This window comes from Larus michahellis, chromosome 1 (genome assembly GCF_964199755.1).
Source record: "Larus michahellis chromosome 1, bLarMic1.1, whole genome shotgun sequence".
In the NCBI taxonomy this organism is placed as follows: domain Eukaryota; kingdom Metazoa; phylum Chordata; class Aves; order Charadriiformes; family Laridae; genus Larus; species Larus michahellis.
The window spans coordinates 94,764,179-94,784,259 of record NC_133896.1 but is presented as its reverse complement, the minus strand read 5'-3'; the positions used below and the strand labels follow the sequence as shown (position 1 = coordinate 94,784,259).

Here is a 20,081-nt window from a genome sequence, read left to right as displayed (position 1 = left end):
GCTCTGTCTTTCTCTTGACGATAGGTTTGCTCCAGGTCTTTCCTTTGTGACATACGTAGGCAGCAAGGAGGAACGACCCAAACTGCAGCAGAACCTGAAAGAGCAATCTCACCTCCATGTGCTCTTGACAACATATGAGGTATGTCACTTGAAAGGAGGGATAAAGTTTTTCCTTGCCTTTTCCATTCCCCTGTACCACCCATCTCATGCCTTGTCCTCGGTACTCATCTCTGACCTTCCTCAGTGATTTTCTACTGTGTAACCCATTCTACAAACTGAACTAAGTTGCTGCGGTTTTTGTGCCCCTAAGATAATCTACTTTAACCCCAGCATTACTGCATAGCTGCATCACACCTTGAGCAAAGAAAATAGACCCATGTCCGTCCTTAACTAATGCTAAATGGTATCTGCATTGACTTTGTATGGTGTCTTACAGACCTGTAATATTTAATAGAAGCATACATATCTGTGATGTTTATTAAGATTCTATTAATTGGGCAATGCAAGAACGCTTAGAAAGAGTTTGTCTTTTTCGTGCCCCTTTCAGCATGCCCTCCTCGGACAAAACTCTCATTCCTGGACTGCAAAATGGTTACGTTCCTGTTACAATTGATAGGACTTTGGGCTGAATCTGATCATAGCTCTCCTGAGAAGGTCCTGTCCTGTTGTAAATGGAACTAACCAGAATAGGGTTGTTTCCTTGATCACTGCTTTGGACTTAGGATGATCTCGTGCTTAGTTATCTGGAGTGGGAAAAAGCCCTTATTTTTCTCTTATGAGCCAGTCCCACTCAGGTGTTACTTCTTATCAGCACTTTGATTTTATTTTAACAATCTTTTAACAAACACATCAACTTGAAATTAGATGAAAACCACTTCTTACAGCTCCCTTTTTTTTTTTCCCCTCCCCTCTGCCGTTTCCCTTCTGATCTCCCTTTCCCTTTGCCCTTCTGTTTTCCCACTCTTCAAGTATTTTACGGTCTCTTCCCACTGGGAGTTGTGGGACCTGTGCTCACCATTCAGGTACACTGAATCTTTTTCCATGTCGCACAAACAGGAGTGGGGAGTAGTGATAACCCTTGTCCTGAATGTGATAAGTAGAGGTGCTCATACTGAAGCAAGTCCAAGAAAGCAATCAACTGTATCAAGAGATGCACTTAGCCGGGATTTTTCTTGTCTCTGTTGCTTTTGACGATAGAATTCTGTGCTTTTTAAGGATTTATCTTGAGCTACCTGATTTCTCTTCCTCTGAATCTGAAGTTGGGCAAGCAAAGTCTACACTTTAGGATGCTATCAGGTCATTGTAATAGCTTAGATTAATCCACTGAAGCATATATTTGGTTAGACTGAAAGAGACTGTGATGCTGAAGGGGCATGCTGTTTCTTACTGAGTGAGAAAGATATGAAAAACTTTACAGAGCTGAAGAGCATTTATGGTGTGTGTAAATTTCCATTAATTCTCTGAGGTTCTGCTGCTGGTGTTTTGCCAGATGAGTTAAAATGTAGGATCACAACAGCTTGTGGTTACAATAGCTGTCGTGTTACGTTCCTCAGGTAATAAGTGGCTTCATTCCATTCTCCTCCATTCCACCATAGTTTGCAAGTAGACAAAAAGATGTTCTGTTTCTTAACTGGTGTGTTAACTTAAGTCATAAATCACGGTTCATTTCTTTTCATTGCAGATCTGTCTGAAAGATGCAGCATTTCTAAAATCGTGAGTCTGGTTTTAATTTTTTTCAAATCTAATTCTGCACATCTGACAGTGATTTCTTAAGTGTATGTTAGTATGTGCATGAGATCCTGTGCTTATTTCACAAGAGCCAAGGATGTTCTTTGCTTGTGATTAGAGCTTTGTCTGTACCAGCTTTCAGTGAAGAATCTTTAATGTCAGCTAAGATGTAAGTGAACTTACCCCAAGGACAGTTTTCAAGCCAGTTAACTCAAAATAATAGGATACGTAGTGGCTTATAGCACTACACTAAATATCAGTCCAGAAGAGTGATACTTGGAACAGAGGAGGTCTTCAAGATCTTCAGATTATAAAGGTATTAGGTGCAAAATTTGCTGAAATTCACCTGCATTATACTATGGTAATCACGTGCTAATACCGTATCTTGAAGTTTATTGCCTCTTGCACCAGTCAGAACTGTGGAGGGCTTCTGGAGCATTACGCTTTCTAGCATGACTGATTATACGACTGAAATTCAGCCTGTAGAAAGTATTGTCATGGTCATGCAGGATTTTACAGAAGCCTACAGTTGAAATGGGAAGGAGTTTTCATATTTTTTAATAATAGCACCAATGCCTTGCAGTAGTGATAAGCGCTGTGATGAATGCTGGGGTCAGCCAGATATCATGAGGGTAGGAGCAGAAGCCTAGTGTCCCTCACTGACACAATTTTGGATCTCCCAGAACTAGTCAGGCCCTGCTACGGGCACGCTGTTGTCTTTCAGCAAAGCACCTGTCCTTGGCCGCTGCTGGAAATAGCAAGTTGTGCTGGATTAATGCATGATGGTAGAAGCCAGGCCTAATGAAAGGTAGCCACAGCTATACTGTTCTTACAGTTCCATATCATGTACTGCACTGCTGCGTATGATTCTGCTTATTTTGCGGTTTAGCTTTGGTATATAGTACCCAGAAAGAGAAAGTAACTGGCCCTAGTATCACAGAAATGTCATCTCCAGTGCAGTTTCCTACTTCTAAGGCTAGCACGTAATATCAAAGCCATGTCACTCAAATTTGGGGTTTTTTTGCCCTCTGGTCTTCCTTCTGAAAAAAGTGGTTGCTAATCATTTGCACCTTGTCCTGTGTAGAAGCAGATGCACGAGAGATCAGACTCAGCTCTGCACGTGTGTTTCTGCAATGCTTCGCACTGCAGTGTCCCCTCTGTAATTTGGTTCCTGAGCCTGTAGAATAAGAATAATGACATTTGACTGTCCTGGCAATGGAGAACCACTCTTTAATAGTGAAGAGGGGAATCAAGGCAAACAGAAAGCTTCTCTGTGGGGAGAATGTAGATCGCTTGTATGTAGCCCTTGTATTCCACTGGGAAGAGGAGCATGTGGCTAAGAAAAGTTGCTTTCCTTTCCCTGCCTACCCATCAGCCAGACTTGACTGCATGGAAATCGCTCTCTGATGTAGAAGTTGAAACCCTAGTGATAAGCAGGAACAAGCACTAAGGTTTGAAAAGATCTGGAGTTTGTATGAAGCCTAGCGGATCTACTAGATCAACAGTGATTCTGCAGCCTACTTGAGGAAACACTCTATATAGCTGTATGAACCTAGAATAAGTTGAAGCTCCTGTCTTGGGTGATTTGCAAAAGACTTGTAATCACTCTGTCATCGCTACCTCCTGAGAGCTGTTGAGTTTTTGCACGGGTGCTATGGCCTAGTTTCATATGTCTTTTTCCAAATTGTAGATCTCCTTGAATGTTTGACTAACTTGTGCTTATGTCATTTTCACCATTTTGAGGGTGAAGCAACAAATTCAAGTGAATTTGTTCACTTGAACAAAGTTTTGATTGCAGAGAAACTCATCCAGGCTATAGTTAAGAAGCTGCATTGGCTCTTGAAAACCAGTACCTGTGAATTCCTCCCACCCAACCTGTAATGTTTGCTTGTTGTTCATGTGGTGGGACTATCTCAAGTTCAGCCAAGCAGAGCCACCACTTGTTTCAGTCTTTTTGTACTTACAAGAATGAATTGTCAGCCACTAACTGAAGATGCTGTTTTGTGTTTGTTCAGCTTTAACTGGGCTGCCTTGGTTGTAGATGAAGCTCACAGACTGAAAAATCAAAGTTCTCTGCTTTACAAGACGCTTTCTGAGGTAAAATAACTCATCTACCTTACAGTGTCTAAAGACTTTTTCCTCTTCAGTATAGCATAGAGATTCTCTGTTTGTTCCTCCAAGTATTTATTAAGCTCTGGGCCACAAGCAGTTTCCATCAGAGCTGGTTGAACAGATTCCCATATTTAGTGGCAGATTCCCATATTTGGGGGACAGGAGTTATCAGGACTCATTGAAAGGGCTTTAAACTAGGTCTGAAGGGGGACGGGGATGTAACCAGAGTTACTAAAGTGGTGCCTGGGAGCAGTATGCCAGTGCTGGTGGGTAAAAGCTCTAGCAAGGTCTTGCAGCCTGTTGTCACAATGGAGGTGGGAGATGATGACCCATGTGCTAGCAAAGACATGAGGAGTAATGATAGGTTGGCAACTGCAGAAAAGTCTGAGCGCGGTCAGGTGGGAATAAGGGCTTGTCCCCCCAGTAAAGTGGAAGGCAATTAGCCCAGCTGAAGTGCACGTTTCATTTCACTGTCCTATTCCAACAGCATGTTCTGGTCACCTCTCATTACCTAACACCGAGTATGCAATATTGAACCGTAGAGTGCCTGGAGCTGACAATTTTAATGGTGTCAGTTTTGCACTTTGTTTTTATTTTGCTTACACTAGCTTCCCTGCATTGGTGCCATTCTAGTCAGTTTGGTGGAGCTGTTTGACTGTCACACCATACCTTATGTTGGATGATTTTGGCAGACATTTGCAGCATTTTGCGGGCAGTTCTGTGTCACCTGTCATCTTTAAGTTAAGCTTGAGAGTGGTGTGGGTGGAGTTGTACTTTAAGTAACTTTTCATTCCAGATATTTTCTCCTAATAATTTTGTTTTGTTGCTGGTTCTTTCAGTTTTCAGTAGGCTTCAGCCTGCTACTCACAGGCACTCCAATCCAGAACAGCCTCCAGGAACTGTATGCCCTACTTAGCCTTGTAGAACCTGACATCTTTCCTAGGGAACAAGCAAAAGAGTTTGTTGACTATTACCAAGCAATTGAAAAGGAGAGTGAGCCAGGTCAGTAATAAGCAATATTGTACTTCAGTCAGAACCAGCTGTTGTTATCTTGAATAGGAAACGGGCATGTTGTGTCCTCTTTATTTGCTTTCTTTTAATGCTGACTAGCTTTAAAACAAGGCCGCTAAAAGTAGTGATTACTTACCTTAATGTAGCTCTTAAGTATTTCAGGTATGCAGCTATATTTTGGTTTCTCTGTTTGTAAAATCATGCTTGAATCATTTCACTAATAGATGTAAGGTTCCTTATACATTTATTTTGAAAATATAGTTATGAAGGTACTGTACACACTCCTTAAATTTAATGCAGTAATCTCCTCCCTTTTTCCCCTGCCTCTGCATAGCCAAAGAATTGCACAATCTTCTGCAGCCATTTTTGCTTCGAAGAGTGAAATCTGAGGTGGCTGCAGAGCTGCCAAAGAAGGTGGAAGTGGTTCTGTACCATGGAATGTCAGCTTTGCAAAGGAAGTACTACAAGGCCATTTTGATGAAAGATCTAGGTAACTGAGGGTTTTGAATCCTACCAGTTAATTTTAAAAACAAAATTAATTCCTTTTGTAAATCCATGCTCTGTTGTAGTGAAGCGGAAGATACTTTGGCCTGCAGAATATTCACAGAATAAACATGTCAAATTCAGTGCTTTCGGCTGCTTGATTTGTGGTTTTAGCTTGTGATAAAATAAGAGACACATGGATCTAGAGCTGAGCTGTTGCAGAGCTAGGGAGGATCAGCTTCAGGATTCTGCTTTGGGCTAGCCTGTAATTAAAAATACTTCTCACGAGGTAAGCCTGCTCCTATCCTGTGTTTTTGTGTTCAGACAAAAGGGTGGTACAGGAAATTTTTGGATATGTGGATATCTACAAATTTTCCAGTAGTAGCACAGATGCCATAAAGCATGGATGTAGATGAGTTTCTTAGGAAACCACAGGGCCATATAAACAATGCAGCCACAGACTTGTTACCATAGTAGCTCGCTTCTTGTCGCTTCACGGGTGAACTAACTGTAACAAAGCATCCTGAGGTATGAGAAAGTGTTTGCTTCTCTCTGAATTTCTCCTTCTCCATCTATACACACCACATCATATGGCTTGCCAGTCCTTATGTGTTGCAGGGAAAGTAAAACTGGGGGGATGGAGACCCTTTATTCTTCGAGCTAGCATGCTAGCACTTTTCATGAACATCACCAGGCAATCTGAACCTTCTTCTTCTGGAGTCAGCATATGTGCATGTGTTTTCTTTTTCTCCTCAGAAAAATGCAACCCTTCTTAACTTCCTGGTTGCCCAGGAGATCTTGATGGTGCTGTGTTACTCTTTTTGTTGGAAAATTCAAATGAACTGCACCAAATTTCTTTCACTATTTTCGATCATTTCTAGATCTGTAATTCACTCTTATAAAAATGACAGTGACCCTTTCCAGGGAGTCCGGAAAGTTCCAGGGCTTTTGACAAGGCAGAGTAGTTTTCTTCAGGATCTATTTCTAAAGGCTTGTCCAAAAAATGTAAGGGAAATTTTGTTTGATTCATGAAAACGGATGTATTAGTCTTGAGATGGAAATTCAAATGCAAGTGTGATATGCAGAGAGAAATACTCCAGTGCTGAAGTACCGCAGAACAGTGCTCAGTACCCAGACATTCCCAGTCGCGAGCACTGATGGAGCGTGGGCTTTCCTGCTCAGTTCCTTTTCTGTGCTCTTTGTTCCAGATGCATTTGAAAGTGAAACAGGAAGGAAGGTTACACTTCAGAATGTCTTAATTCAGCTTCGGAAGTGTGTTGCCCACCCATACCTTTTCAATGGTAAGAAAGCACTGTTCCCTCTCTTGAAATGGAAAAAAGTAAGTTTCTTGATTTGCATGGTGTTTTTCTATTATTGCTTGACAGTGTAATGCTTAGAAGAAGCAAGTAATAAACAATGTTGTACTTGAATCAGTAGCAGCTGTGAGTTTGTGACCAGTTTCAACACATGACAGTTTATCAATAATGAGGAATAAATTAGAGGACTCTGTGAAGTCTGAGTTTCTTACTGCAGCTCTGCACTTGTATGTCTTCTCTTACCTAAACAATGAAATTACAATACTTTGTGAGCTACTGAGAGTGTTCTTTAGAGACAGAGAAGGACCATCGCTTCTCAAGCAAGCATTGTAGGGGTCTGCTTGGCAATAGCTGGCAGTGCAGACAATGCTGAGGTTGACCACTGAGTTGTTACTTGCATAGGATTAGGTCTGCTTCTGAAATTCCTTTCTGTTCCAGGTGTTGAGCCAGAACCCTTTGAGATTGGAGACCACATTGTTGAAGCCAGTGGCAAGCTGTGTTTGTTGGATAAGCTCCTTTCATTCTTGTATGCTGGGTATGTCCTGTTGGGGTGGGGAAGATAAGAGTGGGGTTGACATAGGGAGAAGAGGTAAACTGGGAAGGCAAACTACCTTATTTAGTCAGAGATTGAGCAGATACTCACCACAACGCAAGCACTGGCCTGTTTATTGCATTTACTGACTACCTGAAAGAAGTCATTTCAATATAAGGAGCTGCATTAGAGATGGTAGATTTTTGTAGCTTCCCTTTAAACGTTTCTTAAAACGCTTTACTAACTCTCTCACATGTTATATTTGCTGTATTTGGGAACCTGGGAGAATAACCATCTGACATGGTATTCAGCGTATCTGGTTTGACTGTGGATTTCCTGAGAATTGCTTCCAATGCATCAGTTGAGTTCCTTTGTGCTACCGTGCCTGTGTTAGCCCAGGAGGCAGAATGCATAGCAAACATGAAAAAGAAATTTGACTGGACCAAAACCCAGGAGTAAACTGAAACTTCAGCTTTGGGAATGGCATTCATAACTCCTTGTGTTGAGCTTTGGTGGCTTAAGACCCAAGGACCTTGGGTATCTCCCTCCAGCTCTCAGATGGGAGGCAAATCAAACTGCACTTTGTATTCTTGTGCAGTCTGTGAAGCTATGCCTCCTGCATGACACAAATTCTATCTTCTCTCTTAATTGGGCTGCAATTTCCTTTTGAGTACTTCCAAAGGATAGAGCTTCAGCAGACCTTGGGAAATTCTGATGTGGTTGTGGAGGATGTCTTCGTCCTTCTGCTGCATAGCACCTCGTAAGTGGGTGCCTCTCCCTTGAATGTCTTTGCCACAGGACTAGCCTGCTGCAAATTCTGGACTTGAAAATGCTTGTGTTCTTCTCTACAGTGAAGTCTGATTTAAACAGGCACTCAGGTCTGTGGCTGGGAGGGAAGAGAGTTGATTTCTCACTTATACACCATTTAGGGAAAGTCTGGTCTTTGAGGGTCATCTGCTGGAGAAGGAAATGCTCTATTGTCACAGAGATGCTGATATTACGTTTTTGCAGCATTTAAGATGTGTTGTAGTGTGTGTTTTGAGAGCAGTCTGGTGTGGCAGGTCATGCAGTGAGGAAGACCTCATGATACTAGGTTGAAGCTGAGTATTCTTTTAGACAGGCTCCTTTGGATCCTCGCCAGGCTGCATCCAGCCAGAAGCAGAGCTGTGTCAGAGCTTTGTTACGTCTCTGTGACTCCAGACTCTAGATATGACAACTGATGATGGCAGATGAGGCTGACTGATTGCATCTGGATGTGGGGCTGAAAATGTGAGGGAATGAGCCATGACTTAGTGTACAGAAGTGATGTGGCCTTGCTATGTGGCAGTGACTGGTTAAGCTATTGTAACCCCTCTACCACTCTGTGAAATGCTGTCACAGTTCATTGAGGCTCATGGTGTCTCACGTTGTTCTTCCAGTGGCCACCGTGTCTTGCTCTTTTCTCAGATGACTCAACTGCTTGATATCCTGCAAGACTACATGGACTATAGAGGTACGTTCCGCACTCTTTGGCAGCAGAGGGCTTATCCTAATGATCTCTACCCTATATTGTTCCTCTGATTTTGGTTGATCTGCTTGGGCTGGAGAAGGGACTGTGATGGGTATTTATTGCTTCTTAGTAGATAGAAACCATATTGTTGGAGTGGCACTGTGAGTTGGAGGGTCTTGAGTTTGCTGTGCTGCCACCTGACTGAAATGAGCTGGCTCTCTAATGTTGTTCTTCTCTTCAAAGCAGTTTCAGCTTAGGTTCCCTGATAAAAAGGAGCTAATAGATGGGAGGGTAGCAATGTTTCATATATATCTGTGTTCAGTTATGTACCCAAGTCCTGAAGTAATTGCACAGAAGGTAGTAGGCTTGCTCTAGATTGAGTTTGTCCAGCACAAAATGCAATTTGGGCCGCATTCATACCAGGAAATTAATTTTTGATTAAAACAGTTGTTGGCAGTGGGGCCCCAACATGTCAGTGAGGGCAGGTTGAATCAGACCATTTTTGGCAAGGTTACCAAAGTGTTCTTGGGACATTTTCTTTTGTTTCAATCCATGTGGCTCCATGCCTACTTAGGATTTCCCATGAAAGAGGCTTTTGTTTGGTGTTTATGGTTTTGGACAACTAATAATTCAGGATAAAGCCAAATGTAGGGCCATATCCCATACTGCTTGCTCACAGGAAAGCACACATTCAATGCCGTGGGAGTTTGCATAAGGAGGGTCCAATGGTTGTTGGCCTGTTTTGTGGGGCCAACAGCCAGCACAGCATAGTCTGAAATGGGACTGTGTGCTAACGTTCTTTTACCTTGGCTCTGAATTTTCCTGTTGTGTTTCCAAGCAGTAAATTAAATGCTGAATCTCTGCTTCAGACTCAGCTAAATTACCCTTTGCCGACAGTCAATCTGGAAGTCAGGGTTGCTACTTCACTTTATATGAGGTTTAACTAGGAAAGAATGAACGAGTTGAAGGCAATAAAATGAGAATCAAGGCAGGAGGATTTGGCATAAAAAAATTTCAGGACAGCAGTGAGACAATAGAGAATGAGGTAAGAGGGTAAGAGCGTAGACAGAATTTCAGAAACATATGTGTTGCTTGTTTGAAAAGGCTACAGCTACGAGCGGCTGGATGGTTCTGTTAGGGGTGAAGAGAGACACCTTGCCGTTAAGAACTTTGGTCAACAGCCCATCTTCATCTTCCTGCTGAGCACCAGAGCGGGTAAGTAAGGAAAGGAGAGACAAACAACCCATCTTGCCTCTCTACTCTTCTTTTGCTCTCTCTGGCAAGATTTCAAGGAGTTATGGGAGTTATGAATCTTGCAGAGCCTATTCACCTGGCGGATTTTTGAGGGAGACAAGTCATCCTGAACTTGGGTCTCTCAGCTAGGACATCTGGTTTCTGTGCTTTCCTTTTGGCAGCTGATGCCAAGACACTTTTCATTTTGCAGCCACTTGAGTTACTTTTTTTATTACAGGTCCCATAATGCCTGTCCCTGTGCCAGGTTGAGCTTAAGGAATCTCATTAGCATCTTATTTCTGCAAGCACCAGACTTTAGGCGGGAACAGACTTCCTTTAAGTAAGCTGGTGGAATTACTTCTCGAGTTCACTGAACATGGACATGCTCTCTAGCTGGCAGACAGACTCAAATGACAGCCTTTTACCGTCCTGAGACTGCAAAGAACACCATGGGACCGCCATCTGTGCTTTTTCCCCCTCTTAGCTCCTCAGGCAGATCTGTGTCTTCTACGTAGTTTGAAACTTCCCTGTCTTTCTATTCAAGCAAGCGCAGAGGCAGGCTTGTCACCAGAGGAGGGATTCGCACTGCTTGATCTCAAGCATCAAACTTGAACTAAATTTTCCTTTGGGTTTCTGGTCAGACTTTCCTGGGTAAGCCTGGCTCCAATGATACTGCAGTGCGTTGAGGGGAGCGTGTGGAGAGACTGAAGAGAAGCGCCTAATGTGAGATGGTAGGAATAAGTGAGTCTCTCCCCACAGTGCCTGAACTCTCCCTGCCCATGTCAGCCAGACTTATTACTGCACATTGCTATGTCTGGCCAAAGCATCTTGTATTTAGCTGGGAACAGGCGTGCTAACACTATTTCTATCACTGTTATGGACAGTTTTTCAGGTACATGACTGTCTCCACTTGCAGGGATGTTCTGATTACTGTGAAGAGGTGCTTGACATGAGCTGGGAGAAATGTAAAGCATACTCTTTAACTACAGTATGTAGACACGATAGTGTGGGTATAAAAAAAAAATATAATTAACTGTATTTTTTTTTCTTTTCATTCCATGACAGCCCAAACTCTAACCACTCAAACTCTAACTCAAAAACTTCATCATACAAATACCTAGGCTCTGCTTATTGTGTACTTGGGGCTGGTGTTTTCCTCTGTTTCAGCATTGTATTTACCTGTTGCTGCAGCCAAGTCGTGACTTGGGCAGTTCATTGTAGCCTCAGTGAAGCCAGTCCTTGTTGGGTTAATCTGCCTGCCAGTGGAATAATATGTCTGCGTTCATCAGCCTTGACAGCTATCCCCTTTGCATTGGTTCACTTGCACCCCATCTTTTTTGACTGCATTGCACAGTACAGCTTGGTTTTGGGCTGCTGCAGAAAGCTGGAAGCTGGCAATGGAAGGCTTACCCATCTTTTTTAGATCCTTATGAAATTTGGTGTTGAGAGATGGATTGAATTAGATACAGTTGATCAGATCTGACAGAACCTTGCATAACATAAATTCTCCAGCTTCTCTTTTATTTTCTGCTGGTGACATATTTTGTGACCTCTTCTTTGTTTGTAGGTGGAGTTGGCATGAACCTGACAGCAGCAGATACAGTCATTTTTACCGATAGTGATTTTAATCCGCAAAATGATTTGCAAGCAATAGCAAGAGCTCACCGGATTGGGCAGAACAAGTGAGAAATGTTTCTATTTCTGGTTTGGTTGCAGACTCTTGGTGTCTCAGTATTGCTTCCCCTATTCATAGGCAACAGAGTTAAAGTACAGTAGATTGAAGAGCAAAGAAGGAGAGCAGAGAGGATTTTATGTCTTTGTTTTTCTGTTGCAGCCTCATGAAGTCTTGTCCTTGTCATGTGTCTAGGGTGGGAGCTTTGTTGATTTAGAGGAGGAGAGGGAATCCGGAGGTTTGCCTGCACTTTTGCAGAGAACATTTCTCTTGTGTCAAGAAGCAATTGTATCAGCATTACATTTCTGCTGATTATTGTTGTTCATTTTGTTCTTGCCGCATTTTCCCTACCAAAGGAGCGGGTGAAGAGGTAGTGCTCCGTGCAAGGAAACAGCTTTAGTGCACCTCAGAAAAAGCAAATAATAAGAATTTTCTTAAACTTTTCAAGGCCTGTAAAAATTATACGCTTGATTGGGCGAGATACAATTGAAGAAATAATCTACCGAAGAGCTGCTTCTAAGCTCCGTCTGACAAATGCCATTGTAGAAGGGGGTCACTTTGCTCTGGGAGCACCCAAGCCTCAGGGAGCAGCAGAGCTACAGGTAAAATAGAGCTATGTGCTCAATTTGACTCCAGTAATGTCGTTAGAAATGTCCCAGAGTGTTTCTGTATTTGTCTGATATGAACTTAGCCAAACACATGTTTTGCGAGAGATGTGCATTGACATGACAGCTTTTGCATGTTTTAGGAGCCAAAATAATATCCCAGGTCCAGACAAGATCTAACATTGGAAGATAGTTTTTACAATTTTGAAGCACGTCCATTGTTGAAAAAGGGTGTGTTTTCTTGGAGAAGAGGGGAAGGCAGAACCTCTCCTAATTTTAGTTGTTTATTTTTAATTATAATAGGTCTAAAGTGGAAGCTGACTCATTGTTTCTAGAACTTATCTGTCTTTGGTGCTTTTCCCTCACAAGCAGAGGTGATGATAAGTACTTTGTCAGCTTTTGGTTTCTAGTCTGAAACTTGGTCAACCTTCTCTTGACCTCTTGGCAACTGTAGTGTCTCAGGAGTCAGGGCATGATTTATAATTCTGATCTGAAAGCTGAGGTTTGTGCTGAAAACTTGGGTTGAAAACCTCAAGCAAAGTGACATTTAGGGGAGTATGCCCTCTGTGTGCAGCTAAACCTGGGAGAGGTCTGAAATTAGGGTATCCATTCCCCCACTGCCTCCCCTTCCTGCCCTGCCAGCGTGTATCTCAGCAATTTTAGTTTTCATGGAAGAAGTGGAACTGAGCCCATAAGAAGTTCCATGCTGATATTTTTCTCCCCATGGATTTTTGTGGTATTCAAGCTTTTGTTTTAAAGGAGTTGGGGGCAAAACCAACTCTGGTCTTTCTAGCTACAAAGCAAGCTGCTTGAATGCAGTCAATACAATGCTGTTTTGTCATTTAGCCCTGGAGAAAAATGGCTGTTAAAGTCTGGATGAGTAATGATTGAGGGAGATACGTTGTGGGGGCCTGTCCCATCAGGTGTTGGGAGAACTAAGCATGTTAAAACATAAGTATTTTGACAGGTAACAGTAACGCTTAGATTTCTCTGCTCATACATACTTTGTATTTAAGCCTGAGAAGCTCGAGACACTGGGATTGGCATGGAATTAGGAAATATTAATACTGAACTTCCCCTTCTCTTTGTCAAAGCTGAGTGAAATCCTGAAATTTGGCTTGGATAAATTGCTGTCCTCTGAGGGGAGTACTGTACAGGATGTGGAGCTAGAAAACATCCTTGGAGAGACAAAAGGAGGGAAGTGGGTAATGGATGTTGTGCTGCCACGCGAAGAAGAGAGTGAAGAGGAGGATACAGAGAGTAAGTTAAGAATCTAAATTCCTATGAAATGCATGACACTTGGGTGCTTTTAGAGAAGTCTTCCCAGGCAGGGGTGGCATTTTTTAGGCAACAAGAAGTGGACTTGTTATTGAGTGACTTGGATTTTGTTTGTGGTCTATCCACAAACTTTATTTCTGAGCCTTTATTGGCATTTTTCTTCTTTTTGTGTCCTTATTTGCCTATTTGTAAGATAATAGTAACAATACTTGCCCAGTTTGGTGGCTGGTGTCTGAATTCCTTTGTGTGCTTCAAATATTTAGAGACCTCAGATGAAATTCATGAGAAAAGGGGAAATATTCAAATTGCAGATGCTGTTTTTCCCACAGAGCACCATTAAGATAGATCTACAATTTTAGAGATATAATGGTAACTTAAAGAAAGGCTATATAGCAGGTGTTTTGTATGTATCTCCAAACAAAAGATTATTGTCCGTGAAAATCACAAGTTAAAAGTTCCAAAATGTGAGATAAGAAATGTGGAGTCGTGGAGTCAGAGTAACTAGAACAAACCTACTCTGTCTTCAGTACTCTACGAAACCAGGACGCAATCCAAATGTCACACAATTGTGGTTAGTTTTTCATAGCCCCATACCGTATGAGAATAAATTCTAAGGATGCTTTCCCTCTTCTAGTGTGGTGGTGAGAAAGACTGAATTTCTGTTTGAGTACACAGCACTTAAATACAGATCTCTGACTGAAGCAGATATATGGCCCTGCAGGTTAGGTATTATCCGTCCTGCAGCAGTTGCCGGTAACAAGTAATTATTTGCTGAGAGATAGCAAAGAGTGGTATTTTCTATTGGTAACCTAAAGAGCAGCAGTGGTACCACACTGTGTAATAGTTACTGGGAAGATACCTCACCTGATGAGCAGTAACTCTGGGCTGCCAGAGTTCTGTGCTTTCATCTTGTATGGGAGCTCAGAAGCAAAAGTTTGCTGTCCCTTTACAAGAGTTGCCTGCAACTACCTAGCAAAGGTAAATGGATATGCTGCTGGCAGAGGTGGAATGACCAAAGAGAATGACCAAAGGGATGGAGCCACAACTTAAAATAGTTCATTGACCAAAATAGGAAGAAAGGTTCTTTGCCAGTATTAGTAACTTAAATAAAAAGCTTTTGCCTAAGGAAGCAAATCTTGATTCTCTTGTTTCTACATGATGCTGACACTAGTTATACAAAAATAATGATGAGATTGAGCATCTTTTTCTGCTGAGGGTAGAACAGTGTCACAGAGAAGCTAAATTTCTTCTGATCTCACTATACATTTTAGGTGTTAGTGGCTTTCAGTTCCTTTTTACACTTTTTAATTATTTTTTAAAGATCACATGTACGTGTATGAAGGCAAAGATTATTCAAAAGAACCCAGCAGAGAAGACAAAAAGGCATTTGATCAGCTTTTGGATCTTCAGAAAGCCTTGACTGAAGAGACCAGTAAGGAAGGGAGAGCTCTCCGGAACAAAGCAAACGTAAGACAGAAGACATGACAAGGCGTATGATGCTCCTTCATTTACTTGTGAAAATGAAACTGACAGTTTTCTCTTTTTACCTACAGCTTGCAGAAGGCATGTTAAAAGATTTGGATGTCAATGTAGTAAAGTTGGCTCTTGAATCTGGGGGACTGACAATTCGGCAATTCTGATAACGGAGCAGAGACATGATGTGCAGGGCACTCATGTAAACTTAGGTCACAAAACCACATGTTATGTGACAACTGGGATCTGATGATTAAGATCTGTGGACAAATAGACAAATTGGAAAGGAGTGTAGGTTAAGGTTGGCACTAGACATAGCTTTTTGATGAGTGGTTTGTTTCCATTATACTTTGTTTCGCCAGGCCCTCCTCACAGGCCTCCGGGAACAGTCAGCCAGGAGGAAGCACTTGTTGAGCGCAGAGGAGCTGGAGGCTAGGAGGAAGAAGCGCCAAGAAGCTGCAGCAAAGAGAGCAAGACTCATGGAGGAAAAAAAGAAGGCAAAAGCAGAGGCAGAACACAAAAAAAAGTATGGTTTGCATTGTATCTACTACTTGTAAGCTGATGTCTGTTACACTATACTCAGGAAATGTGTGTCTGATTGACAAAAAGAAGTTGTGCTCAAACTGTGTAATGTAGGGATGTGAAGGTGGAAAAATGGCTTGAGCCCCTAGCAAGGGTTCTTTACCCCTGAATAGGCTGTCTGACTTCACATCTAATTTAATTCGTAGAGACTGGCCTGAGTAAGAACCCCATATCTGAATGTACAGTGAGCTTTTGGGAGTAGCTTTCTCAAATGTCACAGTGGCCCCTATGTATTGGTCTGACATCTGTGACTCTGGCATGTGTCTTAACTTTCTCCTCCTTGTTTCCTAGATGTTCTTCCTTTTTACCACTCTAAGTAGCTCCTTGCCTTTTGTCATATGCTCGCTTTTTCCATGCCTGCAGTTGGCTTATCGCACCGGCATGTGGCTCTTAGTATCACAGATAACAACTGTGGTAAACTTTTTACCAGTCTAAAATAGGGAAGGGGAGCAGAGGGAATGCAGGTCCGGGTCTCCTGTGTTTCACTGCAATGGTTTAAAACCAGGTGTGTACTCCCAGTCTTTGATTTTCATTGAACATCATCTTCTCTTGTTTTGTTTCAGGATGGCCTGGTGGGAGGCAAATCATTACACGTCTACCTGCCTTCCTTCAGAGGAAAGTGACTCTGAGGAAGAGTTTGAGGAGGATGAGTCTGGTCTGAATGTGGATTTAGATTACAGAGATGCAGATCTGAACTGTATCAAGTACGTCATGGGAGATGTCACCAACCCCAAAGCAGAAGAGGAGGATGCCATCATTGTCCACTGCCTAGGTGGGCCTTATGACAACAGGAATGTTGTTGGGTGAGGTGGACAAGGGGGCTGAATTGTCCCTACTAGCTAATGGTTTCTAATTCCCATCCAGGCTGAAATAATTTGGATTTGAGTCTGACTTAATCTTGAGTGGTGCAGAGGCAATACAACCTCTACTCCGCTATCTATAACGCACACAAGTACTAGCAAGGTGTATATGAGTCTTTTCGTGCCTTTTCTGGATTTATGGGTGAACCTCTTGAAAGGTGCCTGTATGGCTTGAAATTTTATGTCTGTGGCCAAGGGAGGACAAGTCCTGAGAGCAGGGCCTCTTGCTCATCCCATGGAAGCTGTAGAGATTGAAAATAATCTCCCGTATACAGTCAGCAGAGACAGACACACGGTTCCAGAGGCTGAGGTCAGAGATTCTCTATCTCGGTGCTTATCTCTCAACATTGACAGTACAGAGGCTCTAGGCTAGTCTCCTGATTTAAGGACCTCTGTGAATTTAAGGAAATTCACATTACAGAGTTCCTCCTGAATCAGTATTGGAGCTGCTCTTTGACCAGGGCTATAGCAGAACGTGATAATCTACTTTAGCTTATATTGAACTCAGTACAAAACTTCATTTTAAAGTGGAAATGCCAAGTAAAAGTGAAAGCCCACAAATAAAAAAGATCCAGTTGTGGGAAGCCCAAGGCACCAATCTGGGGACATACTAGGTGCGTGCTCTGTGTACCTATATACATATATGTGAGGATACTGACAGGTTTATTTGCTCAATGCCATGGTTAGTACTTGTTTGAGCATTCTCAGTCGGCAGTAAGAAGGATTCTTCCTGCAGAGTTTTTCAGGGAACTGTGACAAGTCTGTTTTTCTCAAGGACTGAGGTTTATCCTCTAGGATGGTCCTTTGAGTACTGGTTGGCTTCAGTTCATCTGTGGTTCCCATATCTTTTTGATAATCATTCATTGCATTTGTACGGAGTGGGTCCCTTCCAAGGAGGGGTGGTCTTTGACCTCACTTTCTAAAAGGAGTCTAACTTGTCACTTCATTCTAGATGACTCTGGCCGCTGGGGAAGAGGTGGTTTATTTACAGCTCTGGAGGCTCGTTCTGATCAGCCAAAGAAAATATATGAGATGGCAGGAAAGATGAAAGGTAAGAGACTAAAACATGACCTTAGGCCAAGACACTTGAAAGAGCTTAAATCCCACTGATATTGCAGGAGTGAGGTGCCTGGATACCTTGGTACTCATGTTTTTTCCTCTTTCTCTAGATACGTGCCTCCCTAGCCCTGACAGTAGTAATGTAGTGGGTGCTTTGACTTGATCTGTTTGGAGTGTGAGAACTCTGCATAGGGGTTGGTCATTCTGATCTCGGGGGTGGGTAACATCGGTCTTGCTTCTCTGGGCAAGGGGACTGACTCTGCTGAAACCATCATGAGGAGATAAAGAAAGGCAATGAGAATAATACAGAATGTAAGTGAAATCGTACATTGACTCACTGTTGACTCTTCAGGACTGATTTTTTTGTTGTTGTTGTGTTCTTGTTTTCTGGACAGACCTGGAGTTAGGAGGAACCCTCTTGTTCCCCATTGATGATAAAAAATCCAGGAAAAAAGGACAAGACTTGGTGAGAATGAGAAGCTCCCTTTTGTGTTGCTCTGTCCACATGTTTTTGAAGCTGTGTGAAATGAACATTATGTCTTTTTCACAATAGTAATGGCACTGAATACTGAATATGGCTAAGTTGCAGTTAAACATTAGTGAAAAGGAGATCTTTTTCTCATTTATTAAAGCTAATAATTAGTAATGCAGTTTTCCAGCAGCTGTCACTGTGTCTCTTAGTGCTGTACATAGGCTCCATTTCATGTTTTTGTGTGTTTTGTCCTTAGTTGGCCCTGATTGTAGCTCAGCACCGGGATCGGTCCAACAACTTGTCTGGCATTAAGCTGTCTGCTTTGGAAAAGGGCCTGAAGAAGATTTATTTAGCAGCCAAGAAAAGGAATGGTGAGTGTTTGGGCAGAAGAACGGTGAATCTTTACATGTGTGATTGCATCTAAAGATGATGACCAATTTCCACCTCTCCTGTAGTGTTTTTTCTGAAGTAAGAGTGAGATCTCCATGGCAGATATGTTGTGTTCCAAAATACTTCCTCTGCTCTTGTTGGGTACCTTCAAGTCCTTATCTAGATTGCTTTCTATATGTGTAGCTTGTCCTAAAGCGTATGCACTCTCTGTTCCCTCCTTCTCAGCAACAGTGCATCTTCCACGTATCGGGTATGCAACAAAAGGTTTCAACTGGTATGGTACTGAGCGGCTCATCCGAAAATATTTGGCAACACGGGGCATCCCCACTCTAATGTATCCTTTTGGAGTATGTCTTATTTTGTTCAGAATCTTAATATTGAAAAGATCCCTTAAATATCTTGGTGAATGCAAAGTAAGGCACGGATGCCACAGTCCAGCTAAAAACTTGGTTTCTCTGACTTTGCTGTCATCCAGGTACTCATTCCACAGTGAGTACTTACCATTTCAGGTGATAACGACAGATTAGTGTGATTCAGTATGCCTGTCAGAATCTGTTAGAACTAGGTGCTAGTCTTCTGTTGACAGCCATCAACTTACCTGTACATGCCAGACCTGTGGGTGAGATGACTGGAATTTCAGAGTAACAGAAATTACTCAGAAAGTAGCAAATGTGAGAATGTGAAAAAAACATTACAATGTTCCAGGCAAGTGATGACCTGCTTCCTTGGCTGAGATTGGTGGAGTTGGTGTATGTTAGGACAGGCTCTCAAAACAAAACAGCTCACTGCTTTCTCCTTTCAGGAAAGGAAACAGAGGTTTACAAGGAGGCCCTGTTTTGTCACTTCTCTAGGAAGACATGCATTTGCTATACTGCCACTGCCAGCAATTCTGTGAAACTGAAAACCTGAAACAAAGACAATAGTATTCACAGCATTCTGCCTTCTTCCTTGGTGAATCTCTTAGTGGACATATTGTCTGGCGTTCCTTGACACTTGACAGCATTTCCTTGACACTTCTTATTAGATACTACTTCCCTAGGAATAAAGGCTCTTCTTCTGATTCACAACCATATTCATCTTCAATGACAGCCTCAAAGCCATGAAGATGCAGTAATTTCCTTGAGAAACGCGTGCAAAAAGCCAAGGATCTTTTCAACTTCATGCAGACAATCTGTACGCATCCACTTCAGAAACATGGCTTACACAGCCATTATTCGCTCCTGTATCTCTCTGCCTTTATTGGACGGAACGTTTACATATTGTCAGTGGCTCTGGAGAGGAATGAGACTGCTTCAGAGTTCAAAGACTCTTTGGATAAGGATGTTGGCTCAATCCCAGATCTGTTTTAGAGATGGAAAATTAAACTTTCGCCGACGGTCAGTTGTTATCCCTTATATTAAGTTATCGCTAGGGCTTGGAATAGAGTATTGTTTGGCCATATTTTTTCCTCCTCTTCAAATTTCAACCCTTGTCTCACTATACCTGTTTTCAATCAGCTTTTTAGTGGTTACCTGAGACTCCGGGTACATGCCCTCATAGACATCTCAGTGGAAAGGAAGCTGTCTGCATTAACAACACCCCATGACAACTACATAATATAAACTGTTTATGTTGTTCCAGTTCCTCAGAAGTCTATTTGACTTCCATTTGTTCAAATACAAAATTTAGCCACATAATCACATGCTTACAATCCAGCAAAATCCTGACCAGTATTCTTTGCAAAGGTGTGCAAGGCTGAAAAAATTTGAGACTGGCTTTAATAAATGACACCTTTCCTTCTCCCACA

At 42.2% G+C, this 20,081-nt stretch overlaps 1 protein-coding gene across 4 annotated transcripts in view; it reads left to right on the top strand.

Moving 5' to 3' along the window:
• The window catches only part of CHD1L (chromodomain helicase DNA binding protein 1 like), a 23,543-nt gene extending 3,462 nt beyond the window's left edge, over positions 1-20,081 (top strand). For 3 of the 4 annotated variants that reach the window (XM_074594054.1, XM_074594065.1, XM_074594076.1), the window contains 20 exons: positions 25-139; positions 1,682-1,713; positions 3,744-3,825; positions 4,680-4,842; positions 5,186-5,341; positions 6,543-6,635; positions 7,089-7,185; positions 8,601-8,674; positions 9,776-9,886; positions 11,472-11,586; positions 12,025-12,178; positions 13,276-13,441; positions 14,781-14,926; positions 15,295-15,458; positions 16,078-16,286; positions 17,327-17,425; positions 17,829-17,899; positions 18,162-18,276; positions 18,521-18,629; positions 19,320-20,080. In XM_074594054.1, the coding sequence (XP_074450155.1) occupies positions 25-139; positions 1,682-1,713; positions 3,744-3,825; positions 4,680-4,842; positions 5,186-5,341; positions 6,543-6,635; positions 7,089-7,185; positions 8,601-8,674; positions 9,776-9,886; positions 11,472-11,586; positions 12,025-12,178; positions 13,276-13,441; positions 14,781-14,926; positions 15,295-15,458; positions 16,078-16,286; positions 17,327-17,425; positions 17,829-17,899; positions 18,162-18,276; positions 18,521-18,629; positions 19,320-19,398 (2,350 nt within the window). In that variant the 3' untranslated portion in view covers positions 19,399-20,080. Of the gene's footprint in view, positions 1-24; positions 140-1,681; positions 1,714-3,743; positions 3,826-4,679; positions 4,843-5,185; positions 5,342-6,542; positions 6,636-7,088; positions 7,186-8,600; positions 8,675-9,775; positions 9,887-11,471; positions 11,587-12,024; positions 12,179-13,275; positions 13,442-14,780; positions 14,927-15,294; positions 15,459-16,077; positions 16,287-17,326; positions 17,426-17,828; positions 17,900-18,161; positions 18,277-18,520; positions 18,630-19,319 lie in introns of all 4 variants that reach the window. The other variant, XM_074594087.1, reaches the window with a different exon arrangement.